The 27,202-nt window shown below is 53.9% G+C and overlaps 4 protein-coding genes across 14 annotated transcripts; 1 reads left to right on the forward strand and 3 right to left on the reverse strand.

The window, feature by feature from the left end:
* Positions 1 to 1,097: 1,097 nt before the first annotated feature.
* LOC149915107 (uncharacterized) lies at positions 1,098 to 2,528 on the reverse strand. Its single transcript, XM_090123946.1, has one exon. The coding sequence runs from the start codon at positions 2,337 to 2,339 to the stop codon at positions 1,152 to 1,154; it is 1,188 nt and encodes a 395-aa protein (XP_089980072.1). The 5' UTR covers positions 2,340 to 2,528; the 3' UTR covers positions 1,098 to 1,151.
* Positions 2,529 to 2,541: 13 nt separating this feature from the next.
* Positions 2,542 to 7,837, forward strand: LOC149915108 (uncharacterized). The gene is made up of 8 exons (XM_090123947.1): positions 2,542 to 2,812; positions 3,497 to 3,574; positions 3,915 to 3,974; positions 4,315 to 4,383; positions 4,524 to 4,595; positions 4,687 to 4,788; positions 5,504 to 5,608; positions 6,262 to 7,837. Exons 1-8 carry the CDS (start codon positions 2,680 to 2,682, stop codon positions 6,411 to 6,413), a joined length of 771 nt encoding a protein of 256 aa, XP_089980073.1. The 5' UTR covers positions 2,542 to 2,679; the 3' UTR covers positions 6,414 to 7,837.
* A 5,913-nt stretch (positions 7,838 to 13,750) lies between these two features.
* LOC149915109 (uncharacterized) lies at positions 13,751 to 24,438 on the reverse strand. 10 transcript variants are annotated; one of them, XM_090123918.1, is made up of 12 exons: positions 22,605 to 24,349; positions 20,157 to 20,401; positions 19,039 to 19,158; positions 18,325 to 18,486; positions 17,563 to 17,640; positions 17,163 to 17,222; positions 16,754 to 16,822; positions 16,542 to 16,613; positions 16,349 to 16,450; positions 15,540 to 15,644; positions 14,675 to 14,822; positions 13,751 to 14,489 (listed from the first exon to the last, which is right to left on the reverse strand). In XM_090123918.1, the coding sequence occupies exons 3-12, from the start codon at positions 19,064 to 19,066 to the stop codon at positions 14,435 to 14,437; spliced, it is 879 nt and encodes a 292-aa protein (XP_089980044.1). In that variant the 5' UTR covers positions 19,067 to 19,158; positions 20,157 to 20,401; positions 22,605 to 24,349; the 3' UTR covers positions 13,751 to 14,434. The 10 variants fall into 10 exon arrangements, with proteins under 10 accessions (XP_089980044.1, XP_089980045.1, XP_089980042.1 ...); XM_090123916.1 differs by lacking the exon at positions 19,039 to 19,158 and adding an exon at positions 21,841 to 22,098 and having other exon boundaries at positions 13,752 to 14,489; XM_090123919.1 differs by lacking the exons at positions 20,157 to 20,401; positions 22,605 to 24,349 and adding an exon at positions 19,230 to 20,148.
* Positions 24,439 to 25,592: 1,154 nt separating this feature from the next.
* On the reverse strand, positions 25,593 to 27,202 carry LOC149915110 (uncharacterized). 2 transcript variants are annotated; one of them, XM_090123931.1, is made up of 2 exons: positions 26,702 to 27,202; positions 25,593 to 26,420 (listed from the first exon to the last, which is right to left on the reverse strand). In XM_090123931.1, exon 2 carries the CDS (start codon positions 26,415 to 26,417, stop codon positions 25,965 to 25,967), a length of 453 nt encoding a protein of 150 aa, XP_089980057.1. In that variant the 5' UTR covers positions 26,418 to 26,420; positions 26,702 to 27,202; the 3' UTR covers positions 25,593 to 25,964. The 2 variants fall into 2 exon arrangements, with proteins under 2 accessions (XP_089980057.1, XP_089980056.1); XM_090123930.1 differs by having other exon boundaries at positions 26,743 to 26,860.

A 27,202-nucleotide genomic window follows, 5' to 3' on the forward strand; every position in this document is an offset into this window, starting at 1 on the left:
GAGCACTCCTCCGAGCTCGGGTTAATCCCCCAACTCCGCCCACCATTTCTTCCAATCTTTCTTCCAATCACCAAATCTTCCAATTTCCAATGTGGGGGCCAATCTGTCTCAGGAATAACTGTGACATCTGCTCCGGTATCAATCAGAAAAGGGACACTAATGGTGGTGCTATTTAAGGTATTATAGAGTGAACAAATCCCCCACACCACCGGCGGGTTGTCACACCTTACTGCCAGGGCCACCCTGGGGTCTCGCCCCCAGGAGGTGGTTCTTGCTGTCCCTGAGGTAGGGACAGGTTTGACTGGGTCGCTGGTTGAACCATAAAATTGGTTGCTTCTCGAGGGAGCAGTGGGTTCGGGGGCGTCTTGCCCCATCTGGGGTTGACGTAACTGGGCCGCCTCGTGTCCCAATTGGGAGAGGGCTGTGTGCGGCCTGGGTGCCCTCTCCCCCTCCCGTTTCCCTGGTTTCTAGATCTGCATTCCTTGGCGAAATGTCCTTTCTTTCCACAGACCCAACATGGACCTCTGGGTTGATTTTTGTGCGGGGGGAGCGCTGCTGGCGGATCCCCCAACTGAGGGCAGTTTGCCACAACGTGGCCCGCCTGGCCACATTTAAAACATGCCATCACATTAGCTATTGCGGTGCGAACAGCCATCTGAATGGGGGCTAGATGCTCTTCCTTTACGACATGCTTAATCATGTCCGCAATACTTGACCCTACTGGCTGTGACCGTAGGACCTCTTTGGTTGCCGAATTACACTGCTGACGTAAGCAGTCTGCAAGAACTGGGCCTTTCGCTTCCGCGGGCAGGGTCGAGGAGTCGACTGCTGCCTGGAGGCGATCCACAAATTGTGTAAAGCTCTCACTTTCATTTTGTCTTATGGTGGACCATGGCGATGGCTTAACGATAACTTTAGAGGCTGTGCGAATAGCGTCTCTGGCTGCACGAATAGTTGTCATAACTTCATGGGCCCGCAGGCCCAGGGCCTGCGCTTGGGGGGTAATCATTGTTGGGTCTGTACCCATCAGCCGCTGCAGGCTGGAACCATGTAGTGGGTGATTTGCCCCAGTTACTTGAGCTAGTTGTCTTGCACAGTTATCTTCCCATTCTTGTTTAAAAACAATCATCCCTGCTCCATCAAAAATTAGTCTACAGGTTTGTTTTGTCAAATGGGAGCATATCATCTCCCCCAAAAACACCATCTATAAGGGTGGAGACCATAGCTGAGTTAAGCCCTTTATCTGCAATTGCCTTAACAATTGCTTGTATATCCCTAGGGTTTATCGGCGAGTGGACCCTCTGTCCCCCATCCATCACCCGGACTGGGAACACTAGTGTGGCCGATGGGGCCCAGTCAGCACATGCAATCTTTATTTTCCTCCAGTCTGTAAGAGGGATTTCTCCCCCTCGCGGTTTCTCTTTAATTTGGATGGGAATATTTCGGCTCTTAACTCTGTTCGTATTCGTTCCCTCCTCCTCCGAGTTTAAGTCAATTGCGAACCACTCGTCGCAGCTAGTGTCTGACCCGGAGTCAGAGCCCGACTGAGCGGCCACTTCCGGTTTCCCGTACCTTTTTGTTAGGCTCCGGCCCCGCCCGCCTCCCTTGCGGGCAGGCCGTTCCCTCCCTCTTGGTTCGTCCCGCCCTCTGCCCAGCGGGATGTTCGCCCCACAGCGGCTTTTCTTCAGACGGCCGCTCTGATTGGCTTTCCACCCTTCACTCACGCTCCCCTCACCTTCCCGGTCGCTCCCACCGCCTTTATCTAACACCTCCTCGATGTTCCCGCCAAGGGCGTCCTCCCCCCGCCCTCCCTCTCCTGGCTCGGCGCCATCTTGGGGCGCATAGGGGGGCGGTCGAGCCCAAATTTCCTCGGGCTCCGATTTCTCCGCGGCAGCCCTGGCCTCCTCGATTAACCCACCCCAGAAGGATTTAGCACGTTTCTGTCCCTCCGTGGGCGGGTCGGGGTTCGATTGAGAGGACATGTAATCGTCATCGTCAGAGGGGTGCAAAGTCCGCGTGGCCGCCCCGACTCCCAGTCCCGGGGTGGCCAACAAACGGCTCTCTGCCGCCCTCCAGCTCTCCCGCTCCCGCATGGCCCTGCGCAGGGCCCGCACGACTCTCCCCCACGACTCTAGGCTTCTCCCACAGCCCGAGGACATCGTCTCCTCAGTTAACGCTTTAGTGCGCTTATCCCACACTTCGGGGTGGAGAATAACCACCGGCTGGTCAATGACCCCGATTCGCAAAAGCCTCGCAATAGCGAGAGAAAAATCTTTGGGCTTACAATCGATGCCCCACTGCTTATCTAACTGCGATACGACCTTCACAAGGACTTCCATCCTCCTTGTTGGTCCGGGAGCGTCCTCCCCGCCGGGCTGGTCCTGCCGCTCCGGCCGCCGTTCACCCGTCCAGGCGACAATCCCGGGTTTCGGCACCACTTGTTGCCTATCGTAGGCGTGGCGACCTGGTTCGGGAACGGCACGGCGACCAATCCCAGGTCGCTCGGTCCATCAGCTCGCTGACACCAATGTGGTGGACGGCAAAAGGCCTTTATTGGCGGGAGAAACAGCCTTATATAACCTGGGCACTGAACGCTATTGGCTATCAGGAGGGGGACCCTGTCTTCCCGTACAACGCGATATCTTCTGGGCACCAGACCCTCACTACCACAGCTATTAGATGATATTTGGCTGGGATAGTTCAGTGCGAGTGTGGGGGGCCATGGCCCCTGCCCGCCTTGTCCTCTTCCTCCTACTGATGGCCATGTGTTTCCGGGAGACCTGTGCTGCTCCGTGGCGAGCACCGGGAGCAGGTGGGTGGGCAGAAATGGGACCCAAACTGAGCAGCACTGGCGGCAAGAAGTCAGGCTGCGTCCCCACGACCCTGTGCCACACTTCCCTGGGGCCAGCCTTCCACGGGGGTGGTGTTGGGCAGGGGGTGATGGGCAGCACCGCAGGAGCCGAGCGGAGCCTGTGGCAGCGCTGCTCCCCAGAGCCGGCTCCAGCCATGCCGGGCTGTGGCTCTGCTGCTTGCTGGCTGGAGCACAGCCTTCATCCTGGGAGATGTCCTGGGGAGAGCTCAGACGATGTGTGCTGGGAAAAGCGTGAGCATTTCTGCTCCAGGCTCGCGGTACTCCTGGTACCATAGATGAATGCCAGTTTCCAGCACGGAGCCCCGGCCCACAGCCCAGGGGAGGAGACAGGCGTGCTTTCCTCCAGTGCTTCAGCGTGACCTTCCTGGTCATTAGCGGCCTCCCAGGAAGAAAGCCCCGGGGGGCTGCATCTTCTTCCCTGCGGTCCGTGAGGGATGTGGCACACGGCTTGGGGAGAGTACTGTGTACGCTGCCAGTGCCAGCCTACAGGTCACCCTGGCCGCTCTGCAACTTTGGAGACCTGAGTCCTTCTCCCGTGCCGTTCCACGACCCACATCCAGTGACTGAGGGAGAAGGAGATCACACCATGCAATGGGAATTTCTCTCGTCTGTTCTTGATGCTAGATGATGCGCTTGGTGCTCCCTTTGCAAATGATCGTTTGGGTCCGGATTTTGTGGCTGTGCCTGTGGGGCAACCCAGAGGTAAGTTGTGTATGTTAACTTGGAGGCAGAAACGTTCACGCTCTCCTAGTTTACTTGGGTGCAATTTTACTTAAGATCCTCTCAAGATCTTCCGTGCCTGTTTGTGCCTTGAAGGGCATGCACAGTGGAGGCGTGAGTATTTCTTTTCTTGGAGAGCTGCCACATTTCAGTGGGAAGGTTACCGCTGCCCCTCCTCAGCTGAGAGAGCCCAGAGCTTTGTATTTGGGCCGTGGCATTCCCTGGCCCACCGCCAGAGCCTACAGGTCACTCAGGGAAAAGGAGGCCCCCACACGTGCTGGAAGCTCTCCTCACCTGTGTCTGATCACACTTGTGCCTGCAGGCCCTGCTGGTGAATCAACAGAAGAGGATCCTGTCTACGAATCTGAGGGGGATGCTGGAGGTAAGTCACCAGGTTTCATTTCCTTGCTATTAGATGATATTTGGCTGGGATAGTTCAGCAAGGCAGTAGCGTCCCGAAGCCTAGGTTTAATCCAGTCCGTGCGGTTGAGGTTAGAGCTGGGGTGAGCTCCAGGAGGGCGTTCCTCTGGGCAGTTCTGCACGGGGTTAGTTGTGTATGACGGTGGTGCTCCTGCAGGCAGCCAGGAACTGTTTCCAAGGTGCTCCTGTGCGGAAGGGAGAGAATAGTGTTGCTAAGGAATTCCCGGCATTAATTGCATCCTGTGTCATTCTGCCTGGAAGGATGTTTAATGGGAGTTGTTCTGTCCTGCGTTTGTTTGCAGACGTGACTGGAGCAGGCGATCCAGGATCCGCTCTGAGCTCTGGTCCCGAAACTCTGGAGGATGGCATGGGTAAGTCATGGCTTTGTAATTCCTGCGAGAGCTTTCATTGCCCATTTCAGTGCCGTTTCATGGCACGATCCCCCATATGCTCTGCTACTCAGTGATGCTGTAGTGTATGAGTGAAACTTTTCACGGGTCTCTGGTTGCAGAAGTGCCCCCATGGATGTCTTTGCCCGGTCGTTCGTTTCCTCCCGCGCTGGAGCCCAGCTGGAATCCCAGCGGTGAGTAGTTTGTCTTTACTGACTCCGCTGATTCACCGCTGGTCTCCAAAACTTCATGCACGTGATATTTGACTTCGTACATTCTGTACAGGTCCGGAAAGAGGAAAGGATGAACCCAGAAGAGGAAGATACTCCCCGGGCTCATCCCGTCTCCTAAAGGATCTGCTGAAGGAAATGGAGAAGGCAGCGCGTGGTAGGTATACGTCAGTGTGTTCACCGTGAGACCTGGGAAGCTGAGGTCTGACGTTCATGTGTGGACAAGCCGTAGCCTGCACAGCAGGAAGGGATCGCGCAGAGCCGTGCTGCGGTGGTGTTCCATGTAACGCCTTGCAGGCACTGTCGAGCACCAGAGATGGTCTGCTGCCACTCTGCATCCAGCCGAGACCCAGCGGCAGCTGCTCCCCCAGCACGACCATTACTTGTCAGAGCTGCTTTGTGCAGACGCTGGCACCCAGATGGCACACAGATGGCGAGTGCCGTGCTTCTGTTCATACAAAGCCCTCTGTGCAGCTGAGCAAGTTGAAGGCAGGAGGAGCATCCCGATCAGGGATGGCTGCCTTTGCTAATGCTGGAAATGAGCTGGAGACGCTGATTCTGAAGGTGCTTGTGCTGGAGCTTGAATTTCAGCCTGCAGATAGCTGGCTGTGGTGGGTGGAACGTGATGGGTGGTGACGCTCACAGCACAGGGTGTGAGGGCCTTGCGTAGGAGCTGATTCCTGAGGAGGCATGAGAGGGTCGGCACCCTCCAGTTCCTCGGAGGGCCCAAATGCCCTTGGGCAACGGAGGGGGTGACAGTGGATGCGGGGGGCTGGGACCAGCAGACTTTGCCTGAGCTCGGGATTGGAGTAGCTCAGTTCCCGATGAGAGCACATCACGTCCAAGCTTACTGTCCTGCTTTCCTTCTAAAGGAACTGACCAAGAAACTGAGCAGGATGCACTGCAGGAAGGCAGCCATCCCACACTGCCGGTCTCGGACAGTGGAACGCAGGCAGCGCCAACAACTGGCATGCCAGGTAATTTCTGTCCCGCGCTCATCCAGCGTCACTAACCAGAGTCGCTGTGTGCCTGCAGGCTCTTGCTGCCTGCCCTTGCACACCAGGTCAGCAGCCAAACCTGGGCGTGTGAGCACAGAGCACGTGTAAAAGAAGCCAGGGATGGCTCTCTGAAAATGGCTGGCCTCAGTGGGGTGTGGAGAGTTGTTCCAGCGGCGTGCCAGAGAAGGTACTTGCAGACCTCTGTGACGCTGCTCAGCTCCCACCACTCGCAGTTCCCAGAGAGTTGTGAGCTTTGCCCTTTTGCAACAAAGCCACCTGAGGGCAATGAGCGGGGTCCTGTGTGGCAGGAGCCTGCAGGAGTGTTTCTCCCCTGGGCTGGCTCCGGCTGTGCCCTGCGCTGGCTGCAGCCCGACCTTGAGCCCGGGGGGTGTCCTGCGGGAGAGCTCAGGACACGCGCGCTGGGGAAAGCGTGAGGGATTCTGCTCTGCAGTGCTCCCCACAGACAAAGCGCAGATCCCAGGGCAGGGAAGCGATCCTACTTGTCCCCTGGTGCTTAGGCACCAGAGGCAGAGGCACCCGCTAGTGAAGCTCTCTTGGGTCCGTGAAGCACACTGAGAGATCATCTGTAGCGCAGGTGAAGGTAACGTGGGACATTGTCTCGTTTCTTCCAGGGATGAATGCCGGGAAAAGCACAGAGGCTGCTGTTCACAAATCTGTGCAGAAGCGCCACATCGCAGCCATGGTGATGTTCTCAGCTGTGCTGCTGTCTGCGCTGGTGCTGGCCTGTGGTGCTGTGATATGGATGTGCAAAAAATACCCGTGAGTTGGCTTTTCCCCAAAACACCTGATTGCTGCATTTGGCAACGAAGCATTTGTAGTGCCAGGATCCTGGACGGCCAAATCAGCTGCTGGCAGTACACTGCCAGGACTTACATTATTGCAGAAAGCAATGCCCTGTGTCCCATGCCGCCTTTGCACAAACTGGAACCAACTCCGCTGCGGATGAGCTCCTTCAAAACAAAAAACAAAAACAAAACCCAAAACCAACCAATTTAACACCCAGTATAAAACAATCAAACAAAAATCCCTTTGCTGTTCTTTCTCTTGGATACACTGAGGTGATACTTGTTCTAGCTGTGACTTTGCAGTGAGTCTTGAAGTAGATTTGAACTGCTGGAAGTTGGCAGTGTCTGCATTCCGTTCTCCTGGTTTCCTTGCTGGTCAGAGATAAGGTGCCATGCGTCCATTCTCCATCTCTAGCTGTCTCCTGAATCATGAGAACAGCCTTTCCATAATGTGAGAACAGCCTTTTCACAGAACTGGAGTGGATTCACGCCCATGAAGACACAGTGAGGTTCAAGAAGGCCAAGTGCAGGGTGCTGCACTTGGGTCTGGGGCCATCCTGGGTATTTATACAAATCAGGGGAAGATCTCCTTGAGAGCAGCCCTGCGGAGAAGGACTTGGGGGTCACTGTCCCTTAAGAGGTTGGAAGTTCACAGTGAGGTAGACTGTGGGAACGTAAGGAAAAACTGTTCAGAGTAGCAGCTCTGGAGTCGGGGGGCTGCACAGAGCAGCAGCTGCGGAGCAAGATAAGCAGCATGGGAACCAAGGACACCTTCAGAAGAAGAAGGAACATCTCACGGCTCTGATAGGCTAAGCACCTGTGTGAATGGTTAAGGAGTGTTTTGCAGAATGCTCTGTTAACATGTATAAATAGAGAAGTGCTTAACAATAAAGCAGACAAATGCCACTTCACGGGTATTAGAGGAATTTCCAATCATGAGCTTCGCTTTTGCAATATGTATGAGCTAATTATTTCATGTATAAATAGCCACAATATACTTAATAAAGTTGAGACCTGTTGATCATGATAGCATGAGACTTGTCTCCCGTGGTCTTTTCTCCGACAGTAGACTACTGGCCTTCATCCGCTGGAGATCCCACCACATTTTTAGGACGCATGCTCAAGAGGGTGGGACAATATGTTAATAATTTCTTAGAATTCCGGCCCATTTTTGTGGAACTTTGAATATGTGTATGTTATGTCTGTAAGTATGTGACCAGTGCTTTTCATACAACATTTCCACCACGGCTGTTTCCCTCAAAGACTGAATACCTTTTTCGACAGTATTCCACTTTTTCATCTCAGGCTTCAGATCACCTTTGAAGGGCTATCTTTCCCTCAAGGCTGATAACACTCGTTCCCAGGGTGGCAACTCTGTCCAAGCATCTACTAATCCCTCTGACAGTAGCTGAGTCTCTGGCAATGCTTCCTAGTTGGTGAGCTTCATTACCATCTAGAAACACACTACTGGCCCCGTTGTCCCAGCACCGAAGCAAGCAGGTGACAATAGTTTTGTTTGGGCACCATGTAAAATAAACTCCTTTCTTGAGCCTTGGATTTCAGTCATCTTCAGAGTTCGACGAGTAGTGGTAACAGTGACTTCCTCCTCCTTACTCTCCTCTCCACATCTCTTAGTTTTTTCCATTGCCTTTCTCAGTGATGGTGGTTTTGGGGACGGCCCCTGGCCAGGATCTTCCTCTACTTCCTCTGTGTCTTCTTTCTGTTCTGGATGCGAGGACACCCATTTCCATTTCTGTCCCTCCAGAGGGGCAACTGACATCAAAAATGGTACCTCCTGTGACTGATCAGGCTTGATTTGGAGACTTCCCCCTTTGGCTTGAACCTCAGCTCAGAAACTTTCTCTCTCCAGAATAGTATTACATAGAGCTCGGTAAGCACAAGCCAAGCCCCAAATAAGTTGTACCTCATCAAATCTCTCCACGCTGCACCGTCCCTGACTTAAATACTTGCTTAGTTTTAAGCAAGGGATCCCACAGGTGTTCAAGAGTGAAATCCCATGACACTGCAGGTCCCCACACATCAACCTCTCCATATTCTCAACGTGCCAGTCAACGTTCTCTGGTTTTGGAGAACACTTCTTCCACGTAACATGAATAGAGAAGAATACATTCAGGGAGGTTGATAACATGAGCGTGAACGTGATCACTAACTTGGCATTCCAAAAATGTGTAAAGAACTGAGAAGAGAGCCTGGAACCCGGTTTGAACATCATGTTGTTCGTAAAGTTGGCTACTCCATCTGTCAATATTCAAATCATACAGCACTGCATATAGGTGCCAGGCAGCTGTCTCCATCAGTGCCCTTACTGGAGTATTAGTTCTTTAATTCCCCATGCCTTACATGCTGTTATGATGTGGGATACTGACAACAAAAATCATAAAACCATGACAGCTGCTCACCTTCAGAAGGCCTCAGATAGGCAGGGATGTCCAGCAAGGGATACCCTCATCTCCACTGCCAACCCTTAACTGAGGTCTGGGAAGGGATGGACCCTGGCTCTACTCCCTCCTGTCACTCAGGTGCATTGCATGCTGCTGAGCTCCCCTGGGTTGACCCTGCCTTCCCCCAGGTTCTCCATCACTGGTTCAGGCCGTGACTTAGCACTTGTGCTACACCACGCTATAAGCGTGTGTTTTCTAAACACGTTTCTAAAACTCTTTCCATCTCCAGCATTGGACCAACCTCCATCTCCGGGTAGCAGCAACCTCAAAGTTTCTACAGCAAAACCTGGTCATAGACAGAACTGTCTTGAAATGGGGTCACAAATCTAGCAACAAAATGCATCTGGTAAAAGTACCAGTTCTGCCACTAAATCATTTCATAAACAAGCTATTATCCATCTTCTGCCTCCTTCTCCACACTTGAGGAGATTGCTATTAACTAACCTACCTTGTCACTATTGCAGTGCAGTGTTGTTTTTCCCGAGAGGAGCCTTCCTTAGCTCTCTCTGTCTTTGATCCCACTGAAGATGACTTAGCCTATCCTGCAGTCATAACAAATCTTCTCCATCCGGGGAAGGCGCGGAAGAAGAGGAAGACAAGTGACACGCAGAGTATGTGAGAAGTGTGATCGGCTGCCTTGCAGCAGTCTGCCTCCCTGGATTCCTCCAAACCTGCTCTCCTTACTCTGGATTTATTTACATGCGCATCTCTGGGCTGGAAGCACTCTGGACATGCCTTTTTTGAGCATGGAAGAGTGCAGTTCTTCCCACTAAAGCCCCAGGAAGCAGTAATGTTTCTACACCCAGCACTCAAGTGGGGCCCTAAAGATGCCAGCTGGGCCATCCCCATGAGTAAGCAAGAGAGACCCAGCCTGTTGTGCCTTCATAAGGCACTCCAATCTCATGACCGTGAGCCCTGCTCTGTGTCCTCCCAATCCTTTTTCCCCATGCCAGCTTGATAGCTGGATAGCAGCTACCCACCTCCTTTTGCAGCAGGCTTAGGGGGTTGAGGAATCAGCCCCACTGCTGCAAGCACGGTCAAGGCTTTATTCTCCCACTTGATGGTCAGGGTGAGGAACTTCACTTGCCTGGGGAGTCATCGAACAGAGCTGGTGAATACTTTGCTGGGCACCACAGTGGGCCAGCGCTCCACCAGCACTGAGACTCGCTGCCCATCACTGAAGATCACAACTCAGAACTTCTCCATAGGCACTGGCGAGCAGTGCAAAGAGCAAGGAAGCCAAGGCAGCGTTGCAGTCATCCACCAAAAGTCAGGTCCTACCAATCACAAAACATATGTTTGAATGCTGCTCCAAATATTTGGAAGAGACAGGAACGAGATGGGAAGAAGCAGATTTCTTTGCAGGTGTCGTTGCTGGAGCTCTGGGCTCTCCAGCTGCCTGGGCTGGTGGGAAACGGGTATGTGTGGCTGGGGGGAAATCCTCTTTATTTGTTTCTTTGTTTTCGTAATGATAAAAGGAGGGGAAAAAAATAGAATCAAGCAAAGATTTCGGCAAGGTTGGATCAAAAGCATCCTGAACATCACTGGGAGGAAAAGGGGATTTAAGAAGAAGACAGAATGGTAATGGGGTTATTTGAAGTAAAAATAATGGAGAAGTGAAGATGACTCTTGTGCAGCCAAATAATAACCAGTAAAGACCAATATGGCCTCACCGCGGTCAATGGAGTCCCAGGGAACTAGTAAGAACCAATAGGAATGCACATCTGTATGTCCCAGGGCCGGTGCTGGCCTCTGACTGTGGCTTTAGGCCTTGGGGCCAAAGCTGGCCTCCTGGGCTGTGGCTTTGTGCCCCAGGGCCAGTGCCAGCCTCATGGGCTGGGGCTGGGGCTTTAGGCCCCGTGGCAAGTGCCAGCCTCTCTAACTGTGGCTGTGGCTTTAGTCCTAGGGCTGGTACTGGCCTGTCTGGCTGTGGCTGTGGCTTTAAGCCCCATGGCCAGTGTCAGCATCCCTGGCTGTGGCTTAAGGCCTTGGGGTCGGTGCTGGCCTCTCAGGCTTTGGCTTTAGGCCTCATTGCCCGTGCCAGTCTTTCTGGCTGTGGATGTAGCTTTAAGCCCCAGGGCTGGTGCTGGCCTCTTGTGCTATGGCTGTGGCTTTAGGTCCTGGAGCTGGAACCAGTGTTCAAACGCACCCCGAACGTCACCAGGAGGAAAGGGGGGTTTAAGAAGAAGACAGAAAGACAAGAAGGAGCACATTGGAAATCTACACGAGCGCTTAAAGGTGATTTCAGGCGAGCTGGGTGGAAGGAAGGGGGCAGAGGATGAGAACAGATCTTCTTTGCCCTTCGTTTTAAGGAACATTTAGGGAAAGGGGAGTGCAGGGGAGAGTACCCGACATCAGTTCTTAACAGTAAAACATCTGCTCTTTCTACTGCCACATTTGATTGATGGTAGTAAGGTACATAAAATACCCAATGAATTCCTTCTTATTTTGCTTGGTTTTGCACTTCATCACGTGAGGAATGTGAGCAGGAGGTAGAACCACAATGAGCTCTCCCTTCAGCTTCGCACTTCACATGCTTTAGCAGGATTGTCTGCTTGCAGTTTCAGTCTATGCTGGGGCTGTTGGTGCATCCTCAGTGCTGGGGACTGACTCTCAACAGATCGCAGCGAGGGAGCTGCTCTTCTGCGTACAGAGCCCTGACCCCGAATCGGATCATCTGCACATCATTTAGCACCAGGCTCCCTAAGAACATGAATTACGAGGACTGCAGCGTTCTTCAGCTTAACTGGGCTGCTTCATGATCATTGTAGCCAAGACGGCCACCTGCTGCCACTTCACCTGCTAGACCCCTTCAGATTACAAGCAACAAATTTAAGGCAGCACCTTTCCCACTTGGCACTCAGTGCATGTGCCAAGAAGTTATCATCAACATGCTTTAGGGATTTCCCGGCCCTGCTTTTTGGCTGTGTGGTACCCCTCCTTACCGTCTGGGAAGCTGGTCACCCATCAGGGCAAGTGAGGCTGTTCCAGAGATATCCCTTAATTCCTTGAAGAATAATTCATTGGTATCATTGTCCTAGCCGGGTGGCTTATACTAGACTCCCACACTGACATCCACTTGTCCCTTAATCCAGACCCAGAGTGTCTCAACCGTGTCACTGACAACTATAAGCTCCGTCCAGCCCAGCCCACCGCTACATACAGCAACGCCACTCCATCTCACCTGTCCTGCTCATCTGTCCTGGAGGGCCCAGAGCCATCCATCACACACAGCACACCAGTCACAGGACCCTTCCCACCACGCCTCATTTATTCTGCTGCTGATGTAGCTCGGGAGCCAAGCTAAACCTTCCAGCTCCTCTTGCTTATACCTCAAGCTGTGTATATTTCTGTAGAAACACAGGAAAAGTGCTTCGGTGTACACAGCTCCAAGTGGAGCAGCCAGCTATCTTGGCAGCACGCAGTGCCTCAAACTTTGGATGCCAATGTGAAAAACCAATAATGCTTAACAACCCTGCACATGGAGATCCGTAGGGCTGCTTGTTACCCTGAGAGCTCTGTCTGCATGGCTGAGTTGGTCCCAGTTTGTGCAAAGGTGGCATGGGACAGAGGGCATTGCTTCTGCCACTTGGATACAGCTGCTGGCTGAACTGGCCAAGACAGAGCCCACCCTGCGCGCCTTCCCTTGTGCACATCCACCCCGAGAATGGAAGTCCTCCTTCTCTGTGTACCCCATTCCACCGCAACGAGGAAAGTAAGCCATTTTGGCACCTGAAATGCTTCTGCTCCTGCAGCTTGGGCACTGCAGTCACAGCTCTGCAAGGGGTGACGTCCGCAACAGAAGGACTTTCCCCAAAGCAGAGGGAAAACAGGGAAATTCAGGAAGAGAGGAAAAAGTCGCTTTCTAACTCGTGATGCAACTAGACATGGTGTGTGCCACAACACGAGGGGGCGCTCAGCAATTGCAATGATTTTGCAGAGGGAAGGAGAGAGGGAAGACCTTCCTCTCAATGCTGCAACGCCCCGAGGAGATGAGAAAATCAGGCAAAACTGCAAAACGGAGAACACCTTTCGGGGGGACCCTAAAGGAAACGGGGAGACATATGGCAGATGCAGCGGGACAGGACGTAAGTGGATGCAGTTTAAAAACAAATCACCCCAGCTCTTGCTTGGGCTGTTGCCCTTTGTTGCTGGGCATCCTGGGGATCCCAAACCTGCCAGCTGCTGGCTCTCCACCATACATCCTCCCTTGGAGCCAAGCACGCCTTTCCCAGCAGCAAGCAGCAGGCTGGAGTCAGCACCAAGAACAAAACCTCCTTGCACCTCTCCGTCCTTCTTCCACACGCTGTCTCTTAGTTTCAGAAAATAGGGCCAGACCCCAGTGAAACAAAAGCTCTGGGACAAAACTGCTGCTTTATTCTCCTCCTCCCCTTTCCTCGTCTACACCCCACAGAAAGGCCATCTGCCAAGCAAGGGGTGCAATTATCAGGTGTATGAGGGGCAGAGCAAACCAAGCTTAACTTCAAGGCTTGTTTCTTCCACATTACTGCCCCGACATCTGATACAATCATATAATCATGGAATCATATAAAGGCCTGGGTTGAAAAGGACCACAGTGCTCATCTACTTTCAACCCGCCTGCTACGTGTAGGGTCACCAACCAGGCTACCACTAGCCCAGGCTGCCCAGAGCCACCTCCAGCCTGGCCTTGAATGCTTCTGGGGATGGGGCATCCACAACCTCCTTGGGCACACCTGCTCCAGTGCTCCACCACCCTCTGTGTGAAAAAACTTCCTCCTAATATCTAGCCTAATCCTCCCCTGTCTCGGTCTAAAACCACTCCTCCATGTTCTATCACTATCCACCCTCGTAAACAGCCGTTTATCCAAGAAAAAGAACAGCGTAGGGTTTTTTGTTTGTTTGATTGTTTTATTGTGGGTGTTTAATTGGTTGGTTTTGGTTTTGGTTTGAAGGAGCTCATCCACATCCTGCACACGCTCCACCGGAACATCGAGTGGAGCAGGGGCTGGTCTTGCAGACGGAGTAATGCAGGAATTCTGTCAGGAACTTGAGGTGTATCTAGTTCATCATCTGAAACCTCTGCAACCAGACTGGAAGGGACCAGTCCTCCCGTGCCATCTGTCAGCTCTCCCTGAACCAGCCATCCTCATCCACATCTCCAAAGACGTTAACGTATTGTCCGGTGCTCGGAGGAAGCTCGCTTTCTGGGTCCTCATCAGGACCCTCAACAGGGTTGTAGCTATGGCGAGCTAAGAATCTTCAAATTATTGGTGATACTTGTCCTGGAGAGTGCAGGATGAAGGACAAAAGCTCTGCTGCTGATTCTCCGCTCTCACTTTCAGGGCCGTCCGCTGACAGAAAGCAGCACTCAGGACTGTTCCCGTGGACCTCTTTCGCGGCTCTGAGTTCACGCTCCAGGCCTTCCAGATGACTTTGAAGACCTTTGGCCTCTTGGATGGCAGAATGGAATGGACCGGAACTATTGCTGAGATTCTTGTTTGACGGGGCAAGAGTCTCTTTTGTTGCCTCTCCCAGCTCCATTCTGCCCTCACCTCCTAGTTGGTCTCAGGATGAGCTGGTTCTGCTGCTTTCTCTTCTCTCTTGCACACTCTGTGAGAAGGAGTTTCAGAAAGCACTACTCACTGACAGGAAATAAGCGGAAACTTGAAAGACTTGGCAACGTAAGTCCTGGCAGTGTACTGCCAGCAGCTGATTTGGCCGTCCAGGATCCTGGCACTACAAATGCTTCGTTGCCAAATGCAGCAATCAGGTGTTTTGGGGAAAAGCCAACTCACGGGTATTTTTTGCACATCCATATCACAGCACCACAGGCCAGCACCAGCGCAGACAGCAGCACAGCTGAGAACATCACCATGGCTGCGATGTGGCGCTTCCGCACAGATTTGTGAACAGCAGCCTCTGTGCTTTTCCCGGCATTCATCCCTGGAAGAAACGAGACAATGTCCCACGTTACCTTCACCTGCGCTACAGATGATCTCTCAGTGTGCTTCACGGACCCAAGAGAGCTTCACTAGCGGGTGCCTCTGCCTCTGGTGCCTAAGCACCAGGGGACAAGTAGGATCGCTTCCACCTCTCGTTGGGTAGGGAGAGGCTGCACAGGCACTACCCGTGTCTTCCTCTGGGCCGAGGGCTGTGCCCTGGGATCTGCGCTTTGTCTGTGGGGAGCACTGCAGAGCAGAATCCCTCACGCTTTCCCCAGCGCGCGTGTCCTGAGCTCTCCCGCAGGACACCCCCCGGGCTCAAGGTCGGGCGGCAGCCAGTGCAGGGCACAGCCGGAGCCAGCCCAGGGGAGAAACACTCCTGCAGGCTCCTGCCACACAGGACCCCGCTCATCGCCCTCGGGTGGCTTTGTTGCAAAAGGGCAAAGCTCACAACTCTCTGGGAACTGCGAGTGGTGGGAGCTGAGCAGCGTCACAGAGGTCTGCAAGTACCTTCTCTGGCACGCCGCTGGAACAACTCTCCACACCCCACTGAGGCCAGCCATTTTCAGAGAGCCATCCCTGGCTTCTTTTACACGTGCTCTGTGCTCACACGCCCAGGTTTGGCTGCTGACCTGGTGTGCAAGGGCAGGCAGCAAGAGCCTGCAGGCACACAGCGACTCTGGTTAGTGACGCTGGATGAGCGCGGGACAGAAATTACCTGGCATGCCAGTTGTTGTCGCTGCCTGCGTTCCACTGTCCGAGACCGGCAGTGTGGGATGGCTGCCTTCCTGCAGTGCATCCTGCTCAGTTTCTTGGTCAGTTCCTTTAGAAGGAAAGCAGGACAGTAAGCTTGGACGTGATGTGCTCTCATCGGGAACTGAGCTACTCCAATCCCGAGCTCAGGCAAAGTCTGCTGGTCCCAGCCCCCCGCATCCACTGTCACCCCCTCCGTTGCCCAAGGGCATTTGGGCCCTCCCAGGAACTGGAGGGTGCCGACCCTCTCATGCCTCCTCAGGAATCAGCTCCTACGCAAGGCCCTCACACCCTGTGCTGTGAGCGTCACCACCCATCACGTTCCACCCACCACAGCCAGCTATCTGCAGGCTGAAATTCAAGCTCCAGCACAAGCACCTTCAGAATCAGCGTCTCCAGCTCATTTCCAGCATTAGCAAAGGCAGCCATCCCTGATCGGGATGCTCCTCCTGCCTTCAACTTGCTCAGCTGAACAGAGGGCTTTGTATGAACAGAAGCACGGCACTCGCCATCTGGGTGCCAGCGTCTGCACAAAGCAGCCCTGACAAGTAATGGTCGTGCTGGGGGAGCAGCTGCCGCTGGGTCTCGGCTGGATGCAGAGTGGCAGCAGACCATCTCTGGTGCTCGACAGTGCCTGCAAGGCGTTACATGGAACACCACCGCAGCACGGCTCTGCGCGATCCCTTCCTGCTGTGCAGGCTACGGCTTGTCCACACATGAACGTCAGACCTCAGCTTCCCAGGTCTCACGGTGAACACACTGACGTATACCTACCACGCGCTGCCTTCTCCATTTCCTTCAGCAGATCCTTTAGGAGACGGGATGAGCCCGGGGAGTATCTTCCTCTTCTGGGTTCATCCTTTCCTCTTTCCGGACCTGTACAGAATGTACGAAGTCAAATATCACGTGCATGAAGTTTTGGAGACCAGCGGTGAATCAGCGGAGTCAGTAAAGACAAACTACTCACCGCTGGGATTCCAGCTGGGCTCCAGCGCGGGAGGAAACGAACGACCAGGCAAAGACATCCATGGGGGCACTTCTGCAACCAGAGACCCGTGAAAAGTTTCACTCATACACTACAGCATCACTGAGTAGCAGAGCATATGGGGGATCGTGCCATGAAACGGCACTGAAATGGGCAATGAAAGCTCTCGCAGGAATTACAAAGCCATGACTTACCCATGCCATCCTCCAGAGTTTCGGGACCAGAGCTCAGAGCGGATCCTGGATCGCCTGCTCCAGTCACGTCTGCAAACAAACGCAGGACAGAACAACTCCCATTAAACATCCTTCCAGGCAGAATGACACAGGATGCAATTAATGCCGGGAATTCCTTAGCAACACTATTCTCTCCCTTCCGCACAGGAGCACCTTGGAAACAGTTCCTGGCTGCCTGCAGGAGCACCACCGTCATACACAACTAACCCCGTGCAGAACTGCCCAGAGGAACGCCCTCCTGGAGCTCACCCCAGCTCTAACCTCAACCGCACGGACTGGATTAAACCTAGGCTTCGGGACGCTACTGCCTTGCTGAACTATCCCAGCCAAATATCATCTAATAGCAAGGAAATGAAACCTGGTGACTTACCTCCAGCATCCCCCTCAGATTCGTAGACAGGATCCTCTTCTGTTGATTCACCAGCAGGGCCTGCAGGCACAAGTGTGATCAGACACAGGTGAGGAGAGCTTCCAGCACGTGTGGGGGCCTCCTTTTCCCTGAGTGACCTGTAGGCTCTGGCGGTGGGCCAGGGAATGCCACGGCCCAAATACAAAGCTCTGGGCTCTCTCAGCTGAGGAGGGGCAGCGGTAACCTTCCCACTGAAATGTGGCAGCTCTCCAAGAAAAGAAATACTCACGCCTCCACTGTGCATGCCCTTCAAGGCACAAACAGGCTCGGAAGATCTTGAGAGGATCTTAAGTAAAATTGCACCCAAGTAAACTAGGAGAGCGTGAAAGTTTCTGCCTCCAAGTTAACAGACACAACTTACCTCTGGGTTGCCCCACAGGCACAGCCACAAAATCCGGACCCAAACGATCATTTGCAAAGGGAGCACCAAGCGCATCATCTAGAATCAAGAACAGACGAGAGAAATTCCCATTGCATGGTGTGATCTCCTTCTCCCTCAGTCACTGGATGTGGGTCGTGGAACGGCACGGGAGAAGGACTCAGGTCTCCAAAGTTGCAGAGCGGCCAGGGTGACCTGTAGGCTGGCACTGGCAGCGTACACAGTACTCTCCCCAAGCCGTGTGCCACATCCCTCACGGACCGCAGGGAAGAAGATGCAGCCCCCCGGGGCTTTCTTCCTGGGAGGCCGCTAATGACCAGGAAGGTCATGCTGAAGCACTGGAGGAAAGCACGCCTGTCTCCTCCCCTGGGCTGTGGGCCGGGGCTCCGTGCTGGAAACTGGCATTCATCTATGGTACCAGGAGTACCGCGAGCCTGGAGCAGAAATGCTCACGCTTTTCCCAGCACACATCGTCTGAGCTCTCCCCAGGACATCTCCCAGGATGAAGGCTGTGCTCCAGCCAGCAAGCAGCAGAGCCACAGCCCGGCATGGCTGGAGCCGGCTCTGGGGAGCAGCGCTGCCACAGGCTCCGCTCGGCTCCTGCGGTGCTGCCCATCACCCCCTGCCCAACACCACCCCCGTGGAAGGCTGGCCCCAGGGAAGTGTGGCACAGGGTCGTGGGGACGCAGCCTGACTTCTTGCCGCCAGTGCTGCTCAGTTTGGGTCCCATTTCTGCCCACCCACCTGCTCCCGGTGCTCGCCACGGAGCAGCACAGGTCTCCCGGAAACACATGGCCATCAGTAGGAGGAAGAGGACAAGGCGGGCAGGGGCCATGGCCCCCCACACTCGCACCATGCTTCCAACACCACCGCTGCAGCCACAGTGAGTGTCGCACAGAGCGAAGCCTGCGGCACAGCACAGCACAGTCAGAGGACGGGGCATTGTGACCTCACGGCTCCGAGATTCCGGGTGGCGGCTCCCCGCGGGCTGCCGCTCTTGTGACGCACTGCACCAGGGTGCTTACGTCATGGAAACGCAGACTCATAGAATGCCTTGGGTTGGAAGGGACAGTAAAGAGCTTAGAACCCCAGCCCCACTGCCGTGGGCAGGGATGCCACCCACGCGGTCATGCGGCCCAGAGCCCCATCCACCTCCAGGGATGGAGCAGCCACAGCTTCGCCTGGCAGACTTTCATAGTGCTTCAGCTACCCCAAGAGGGAAATATTTACAGCTCTGTGCTCCCACGACACCTCAGGCCATTGAGGACGAGATGCAATGTGGAAATGGGGTCTGGATCAAGGGCGCTATCGCACAGGCTATCCATGCATGCGAAACGTGCTGCAATTAAGCAAGCCGAGCAAAGAAAGCCTCTCCGGTATGGAGGGTGATGGCTGAAATACAAACATGGGGAAGCTGACCTTCCCACAAACCTGCCAAGTCAAGTGTCACCTGCTTACATTTTTGTTGATAGATCTCCAGTTTCATCTGCTTTCCTTCAGTTTGCCAGTACCTCGGCTAAGGACATCCCCTTTCCTGCACCAACTGTATTTCCCACGTAGCGTAGCGCGCTTCCAAGCCTGAATTTAATCGCAGAAATTGAAGGCTTGCTGGCTGGCACCTCCCATCCCCAAAGTCCCAGTGAACTCACCCACTGCTGGCAACTGGATGCTCGGTGGCGAGAGGACCATCACCTATAGGTCCCACCTGGCTCTCCAGAAACTGCTGCACTTTTGGATGCGGAGCAACAAACACAGCGTCCATACAACTCCGCCACTGCATCAGACCCTGCCACTTTCCCTACGACCAGGCAAAGTGCACGAAGGCAAGCTGAACTGCTGAACCAGGCCCCACACAGGGCTTGTGCTTACGTATTTGTAATCAAAATACAGCATGCATTTTTTCATTCCTCTTGTCTAGTTACCTCGTGACAATAAGCCCTGTTTAGTGCTTATTTCTTATCTTTGTATTATTCCTTGAGTAATAGCTTCCAGCATGTGCACCCACGCAGAGAGGAGTTATTGAGTGAGGTGGTCAGAAGGGCAGCAGCTCCTGGCTGGCCACGTGCACAGGCTTCTCAGCCACATATGCCAGCGAGGTGTGGGCACAGCCGGTAGAACAGCTCCTGGTGGTAATTCTTGGTCACAGAGCACTGCAGTGCCCGGAACAAAGCCAGCAGCCCGTCCCTACAGAGACCCCTGTCAGGTGGGGCTGGGGCTGCAGCAGCCCCGCCTCTTCCCAGTCTTAGCAAACGGCAAGTCAGTCCAACAGCTCTGCTTTGAGTAGAACCGGAATTTATCTCAGGCACGAGGTCCTGAAATCTGGAAAACCCCGATGTTTCCAGGTGCAGGTAGTACAGGCAAGCATAGACATCAGATGGCTTTGTACACCTCGTGACCTGCCCAACAGGAAAGGAAGCCACTGTGTGGCTAAACTGAGCCCATCAGGCAGTTGTAAGTTAGTTGAGTCCTCCTATGGAGTCCAAAGTGAGTGGAAGTTTGCTACAACACTTCACCTGTGGTGAAGGCAACTTAGTTTCAGCGAGTTTTGCCTTACTAATAATGGAAAAAAAAACCACCCAAACAATTACGATAGATGCTGCAAAAGAAACTCCTCTTCATCTTTTGGATGGAAAGTCAACGACTGTGTGGAATTTCCCCTGGAAAGCTGCGGGGCCTTCTTCCACTGCAATCTCTCTGCTGTCTGACACAACGGGAGAGCTGCTGTGGCCTCGTGTCCGTGCCTGTGCCTCCTCCAGGGTGAGCAGCTTTGTGGGAGGAGAAGAAACCCACAGGGACTTGGGCCACAGTTAACAACTGCATCCTGTAAAGGAAAACCACAGATAAGAGCGAGAATCAGCAAGCAGCAGCACGGCCATCACAGCTCTGGGGGTGGTGCTGTGTTTTTCTAAGACTTGGTTATCCTAGTCTCTGGAGGATGATGTCAAAATAACCACTTTGTCACAGGCATGTTTATGGCAAAGGACATACTCATAATTGAGAGCAGCTTACTGTATTTAAGCAAGCAACCAAAACTCCTAAAAAGTGAGGACAGGTCCGTCAGAAACCTTCACTGCCGTGCTTGCATCCAGCTTCGTCTGCATGCAAAACATTGTCACGATAGTGACAGTTTTCTTCTTATGAGGTCTGGGTTTGGTCACTCTCAGCATCCAGCAACAGGAAATGCTGCACGCGACTGCAGCAGCTACAACCCAGTGTGCAGGTGGACGCCAGGATCACTAGCACAACAACACATCATCAGTAGGGTAAAACTAAGCTGTCACACGACGGTCTGCGCCTTGCTCTTGGCCTGCTTACAGCCTGTGCTTGGTTTTGGAGACAAACCTTTAAACTTCTACCAAAGTAGCTCACAGTGCCAGCTGCTAGGATCTCTGAAGCCTCTCGCTGCAGGGCAGTGCAGGTGAGCACGAGGAGTCTGCTCTCAGAGCGGTCCTTCTTTGCCACTGCCTACAGAGCAGGCATTCATAAGGCCATTCTCGTGCGATAAGAGGCGTGGGAGGGAAGCGTATCATCCCCTCACATCAACATCCTGGCTGGATCCATTCCTACTACTTCTCTCTTTAACATCACAGCTCCTGGGTAATGTGTGCACAGCCTCATGTGTTTGTCAGCTGTACCTGAGTAGCCAGGCTTCGGGCCAAATGGTACACAGACATCCAACTAGACCAACTTGGGATGGCTTAAAGCAGGCTGGGGAATGCTGTCCCCTCTTGAAGGCTGGCCCAGGTTGAGACGCTGTGCTCAGAGGGGCTGCCTTGCCACAGCAGTATTGCCAAGCTTAGCTGATACACTGTGACATTCCCCGACCCTTCTGCTTGTGGGGAAGCAGACAACGTGAACGTCTGAATCATTAAACAACGAGCCAACGTGATATGCTCCATTCTACAGCCTGGATCATCTTATGGCTCAGGTGCTTTGCATGTCGATCTTCCCCTGGTAGAGCTCAGCCTGCTGTGGGCTGTTCCTGTTCAACCAAGTTAACCCCTGCATCCTGCTGACATAAGAACTGCCTTCCAGTAGGAACAAAAGCTGGACTTACAGCAACTGTGCTATCCAAAGAAGAGCAACGCTCGTATCAAATGGGAAGCAGCAAATATTCTGGAAAAGCAGCTATCTCTACTCCACCAGTGGCAATAACTGCAGTGACTGTGCAAATTTCATGGGAAGGTCGGGGTATCAAAGTAGATGGAACAAACTCAGCGCTCCTTCGGAATAATAATTGCTTGTGCTCTTCACACTTACTCATCTAACATGCAGAGGAAACTTTCTTCCTGGTGCAGGCCTGTTTCTTTCCACTGGACCAGGTGTGCTTCCGGTCTTAGCAGTTACTCAAGGTAAGCTGTAGGTTCCAGGGCTGGGCACAAACACGTTGCAGTTATTTCCTCACTCTTAGCACCTAAGCTCAACTCTGCAGTGCAGGCAGAGAACTGGGCAACAGCTGCAGGGCCCGTGCAGTCTTTGCCATGCAGCTGGACAGCCCTGCTGATTAACCTATAGACGCTGCGCAGAAGAAACAACCAGGAAAGCAGCTGTCAGAGTATCTCACATTAAGTGCAAGACTCTGTTTCTCAGCATCAACGCTAATGAATACCAAGAGCTTTCTTTAAATCTGCTGCTTGCTATTTGTCTTCTAAGATGCTTGTAAGGATCAACGGATCATGCATTGTGTCGTACTGCAAGATAGCTCAAGTGCAAAGGCACACAGAAGCACTGAAGAAAGTGATTTTAGAAAGAAAAGAGAGAGTAGGGGGATGGATTTAAGTTACTCTGTACAGCCTGTCAATGTGAGGATCTAACAGCAGCAGCCAAACTTTCAGCTATGTGTTCTCGTAGAGCATCCCTGGCTTCCCGGAAAGATACTGGTAGCCACATTTGCCATATTCTTGTATCAGCCCAGAAGTCTGTTGTCTCCTCGACAGTAGAAGCATATGTCAAGTACCTTGGGGGAGATCTGAACTTGATCAAGGTGTCTGATCAAGCTAAAGCTAATGGAGGAAGACACTCACTCGCTCTATCTCCAATGAGCGGGCTGGATTTGGAGCGGAAGAGGACATCTGAGAGGTTCAAGATGAATTCCACAACGGCTGACTGCATCTGCACCTCCCCGAAGGCAGCTCTTCCACTGACGCACGCAGACTCACTCTGCTGTGATCTGAAAAAAAACAGAGGAAGTAAAACTGCCAACAGGCAGAAGACTGGGAAGGCACCTCTGGCTGTGCAAAATGTGTTGATTTTGGAGGGGACGGTTTACAAAGGCTGCGTGTGTTTATTTTGAGGTTTCTTTTCAACCCTGTTTACAAGATGTCAAGCACGAGCCCAGTCTGGTGCATGTCAGCGTGTCCCTGTTTCAATTCTGAATGACACTGGCCCAACACATACCGACTTCCTTTGGAGCCCAGCACGCCTTTGGCGTCTCTGAAAATGATGCGGGGCCCACTCCTCCCTGCTGAAATACATGGCCACCTCTGCAAAAGGTACGGGCTCCTGCAAGTGCTCCTTGCCGGGAACAGCCAAGGCCCAGGGAAGCAGCTTGGAGAGGAGAGAAACTCCCGTCCCTGCGGCTTCTTTGTTCCCAGCACACAGACGATGGCTGAGGACACCTCACTCTCACCCTGCACTCCCATCTCTTGCTCCTTGCCCTCTCCTGGCTGCTTCCCCAAGCCCCTGCCTGAGATCGACATGCTGTGGCCAGTTGCTGCTCTGCTGCAGGCAGATGTTAAATTGCTGGGACAAGAGGAACAATAGGCAGGAGAGGTGTGAGGGAATGCAGCAATCCCTGCCAAACCCTCACCAGCCCACCCGCAGGGCACCGCCTAGGGGTAAAAGCCAGCTGGGACTCAGACCAGCAGCACTGCTCTTACCAGGCTTCCTTCCCAGCAAAGCCAGTATGATGGTGCGCTCCCTTCTCTCCCTTTCTTTCTTCCTTTCTCCCACCTTCCTCCCTCAGCCTGGCACAGGAAGACAGTGAGCAACACTCCTGGCTAAATCAGGTTAGCAATCACAAAACCGTCTCAAACTGGGACGCTGAAAGAACTCACAGCAGACCTCTGGCTCAACAGCTGAGGGCCAATTGAGCATGTGCCTAAAAACAAAGCACAGCAATGGGTCAATCATCTTACCACCAAAATAGAGAGCAGCACAAGCACCTCTTAAGCTCTCCTGCACAGCAGCAGGCTGCAGGACAAGCTCTGTTCTTGAGCAGGGATGCCTCGAGGTCACACCTGCACAGAGATCCTTTGCTTTCTCAGCTTCACTAAGGTTATATCTTTGATTGTGCACGTAGGATCCCTTAGTCACAAACTCCTGAACGTGTCTGGGACTAGGAGTGGATCCAGCTGTACTGAGGAACCTTATCTCTGTGGTTTGAAGAGTTCAGACAGCAATGGGGTTTGCTCTGATTCTCATGACACAGCAGGAGAGCGTCCTGTAGGTGTGTGTGTGTGTGTGTGGGTGTGTGTAACCCTGTCCTCCATGTGGAAAATAACCAAGTGTATCCAGCCATCTCCAGTCTTGTTAATCTACTACAGCATATCTATGTTCATCAATACATACATTCCTGCTCCCCCCTCAGGAGTGTATACTGTAACTGTATCTATCTGCTATAAATTGCTGCAGTCTGCATGATAGCAACTAGGGACACTAACTATTGTAAGAGTCATGGAGTAAACTCCAGTCCCAAATTCTTACATGAATGGGCTCATGACAACTGTTATAATTGAGAAACAAGGGACCATCAGAAGCCATCACAGGATGAAAGGGGGAAAAGGTATTATCTGCAAAATGCCACGTTTGGAAGTTACATATGAAGCAAGGGAGAACATAAATAAGTGGAACAGGGAGCAGAAACTAAAGGAAGGAATTTTATTTTATTTTTTAATAACCTACAGAAATTGATTTTGCCTGGGTTGTATCAGGCACTCAGAACTATGCTGCACACTATGCACAGGGGTGGATATGGAAATGCATCGTATTGCGTAGCTACAAATCTGGGAGTCTAGACTCTTAGTGAGGAATCAGAATCACCACACAATTGAAGCCCAGAATCATCACAGAGTCAAAGAATCTAGAACTGGGAAAAAAAAATCACAGAATCTGAAATAACAGAACTTACACTCACAGGAGCTAGTATCCTCGTAGCATACTCATACAATCCTCGGACTCTAGAATCCTAGACTCTAGTAACCCCATCATAACCCCACAGTATTGAATCACCACATTTTGTTTCCTCACTCCCACAGAGGGAAACCTTCCATAGAGCATGCTCACAATTGATGGTATCAGTCAGCATCACCCAGCACTCCTTATGGAACGGGTTATCTAGAATATCAAAGCACTGCCAGTTACAAGCGCTCAGGGGTTCTTCCTCAAAAGATGAAGTTTTAATACCGTTATTCATTCTAATTTGGATACGGGAAGGGAACCGAGGTCCAGCATCTTTATGAAAGAAATCCAACACCACTGTGCCCTTCACAAAACCTCTCCCATTTGCCACAACACAGGGAAATGGGGAAAGTGAACCTTCATCCTGGTTTTCCACCACCCCTCAGGTCAGTCCCGGGGATACTTGGGACCCTCCCGGAGACACCGGGAGCCCCCAGGACCCGCCCTAGACATTTTGCTGCCACAAGCCCACCAGCACCCATGGTGTATCCCTGGCATCCCATAGGGGGTGGTAGCCCAGGCAGGATGCAGTGTGATAGAGCCACGTGGCTCCGTGGCAGGAGTATCACATGTGCTTCTCCCTGTCCCCAGCTAAAGTTCTCAGAGGGGCACACAGAGGTAGCAGCGGGCTGTGGACACGACCAAGAGGCACTCAGGGTGACAGGATGTAGCCACAGCTTGGGGACAGTGGCCAGGTGCTGGAGACATTCGTATGGCAGGACACAACCACAGCCTGGGGACACGAGGGCCAACAAAAGGGACCTTGCTCAGACCACTGGGACAACAGTGCCACGCGTGAACACGCTGCCACCCGCCTAGTGAAAGTCGTGTCCTTGCTGCAGCTGTGTCCCCAGAGGGCTTTATTTGGTGCCACAAACCTCAGATCCCCTAAACAGGGCAAAACCACAGAATTCCAGACCAAGCAATTGTCGGGAGCTTCCATTTCGTCACTGTGAGGCCAAGGTCCCCACAGGCCAGGTGACACCGCTGAGACACCGAGTGATCAGTGGCAGCGCTGTTGATGGCAGCATCAGCTCAAGGGGACACAGCACTGGAAACGCAGCGACAGTGAGAACGCCATCAGTGACAACCACAACCTCCAAGTCCATTGGACACAGCACTGGCGGTGAGCGACAGTGACACCGCAACAACGACGCCAGGAGCTCCCCACGGCTGCCAGCACTGCCCCACCGGTGTTCCCTTTCTCACAGCTCCCCGCAGATGTCGGGCAGCAGGTGGCAGGCGGTGATGGTGGCCACGGTGGCAGACACAGCGCGCAGGTCACGGCGCACCAGGCACAGGCAGTGCGCGGTGGCAGCTGCCCCAGCTTGCGCTTGGCCCAGGGGCCCCCCCAGGCCTTCCAGCAGCCGCGCAGCCCCACCGAAACTGCCTCCCAGTGCCTCAGCCATCGCGCCCCGCAGCCGCCCCTCGCCCGCCCCCAGCCGCTGCTGCAGCAGTGAGGGGCCCCCCCGGGACACCCCTGGCAGCGGCACTCGGGCCGCACTGTCCTCTTCCTCCTCCTCCTCGGTCTCCGACGCCTCCCCCGGAACCTTCAGCCCCGCTGCGGGGGTCCCGGCCGCGCCCCCCTCCGGCTCCGGCTCTGAGTCGCTCTCCGAGGCCTCGCCCAGCACCAGCGTGAGGGAAAGAGGGGCGGCCATGGTCTGCGAGAGGGGAACAAAAGGGAGGAGGGGGAGTCGGGGGAAGAACGGCCCCATCAGGCACGGAGACCGCCGGCCCCTTCTCCCGAGTCTCAGGGGAATACCCCGCACAACAGGCCCGTGCCCCCCCGGCCTCGTGAGAGCCCCGCTTCCCCACCCCCTTCCCAGCCCCACGGGGCCCCCAGAACACGTCCCGGCACCCGCAGCTCCAGGAGGACGCCTCGGATTCCCTTCCCAGCCCGACGTGACCCCCCCCCCACGCCCCAACAACACGCCAGACCCACCGCCCAGCCCCGCAAGGACCCGCATTTCCTCAGCCCCGTACCGCCGGCTCCCCAGGTCACGTGACGCCCACCCCGGCAGCGTCGCGTCGCGTCGCGTCGGGTGACGTCACGCCTCCGCGCGCCCGGTACTCGGACTCGCCCTCCCCCGGACCGCGCACGCGCAGAGCGGGCACCCCGCGTGGCCTCGTTCGTCCAATCGTCCCTCCTCCCAAGCCTTAAGTGACAGCCAGGGCAGCCAATTGGCTCCGCAGAGACGAAGGGGCGGACGGGGCTCTCCCGGAAGAAGGGTCGGGGGGCAGGGCGTGCATATAACAGGCGGCAGTGGCAGCCAATGGGATGACCGAACGGGGCACGGCTGGCCAATAGCAGGCGCGGGGGGCGGGGCGTGCAGGAGGCCGTGCGGGGCCGCAGCCCGTGCCTGGTGCGCGGTTGTCCGGTGCGGCTGTGCGGGCCGGCGTTGAAGGGTGAGAAAGGCCTCGTAGTAAAAAAGGGAGGAAAAGG

This window comes from Phasianus colchicus, chromosome 24 (assembly GCF_987193195.1).
Source record: "Phasianus colchicus chromosome 24, bPhaCol1.hap1.1, whole genome shotgun sequence".
Lineage (NCBI taxonomy): Eukaryota > Metazoa > Chordata > Aves > Galliformes > Phasianidae > Phasianus > Phasianus colchicus.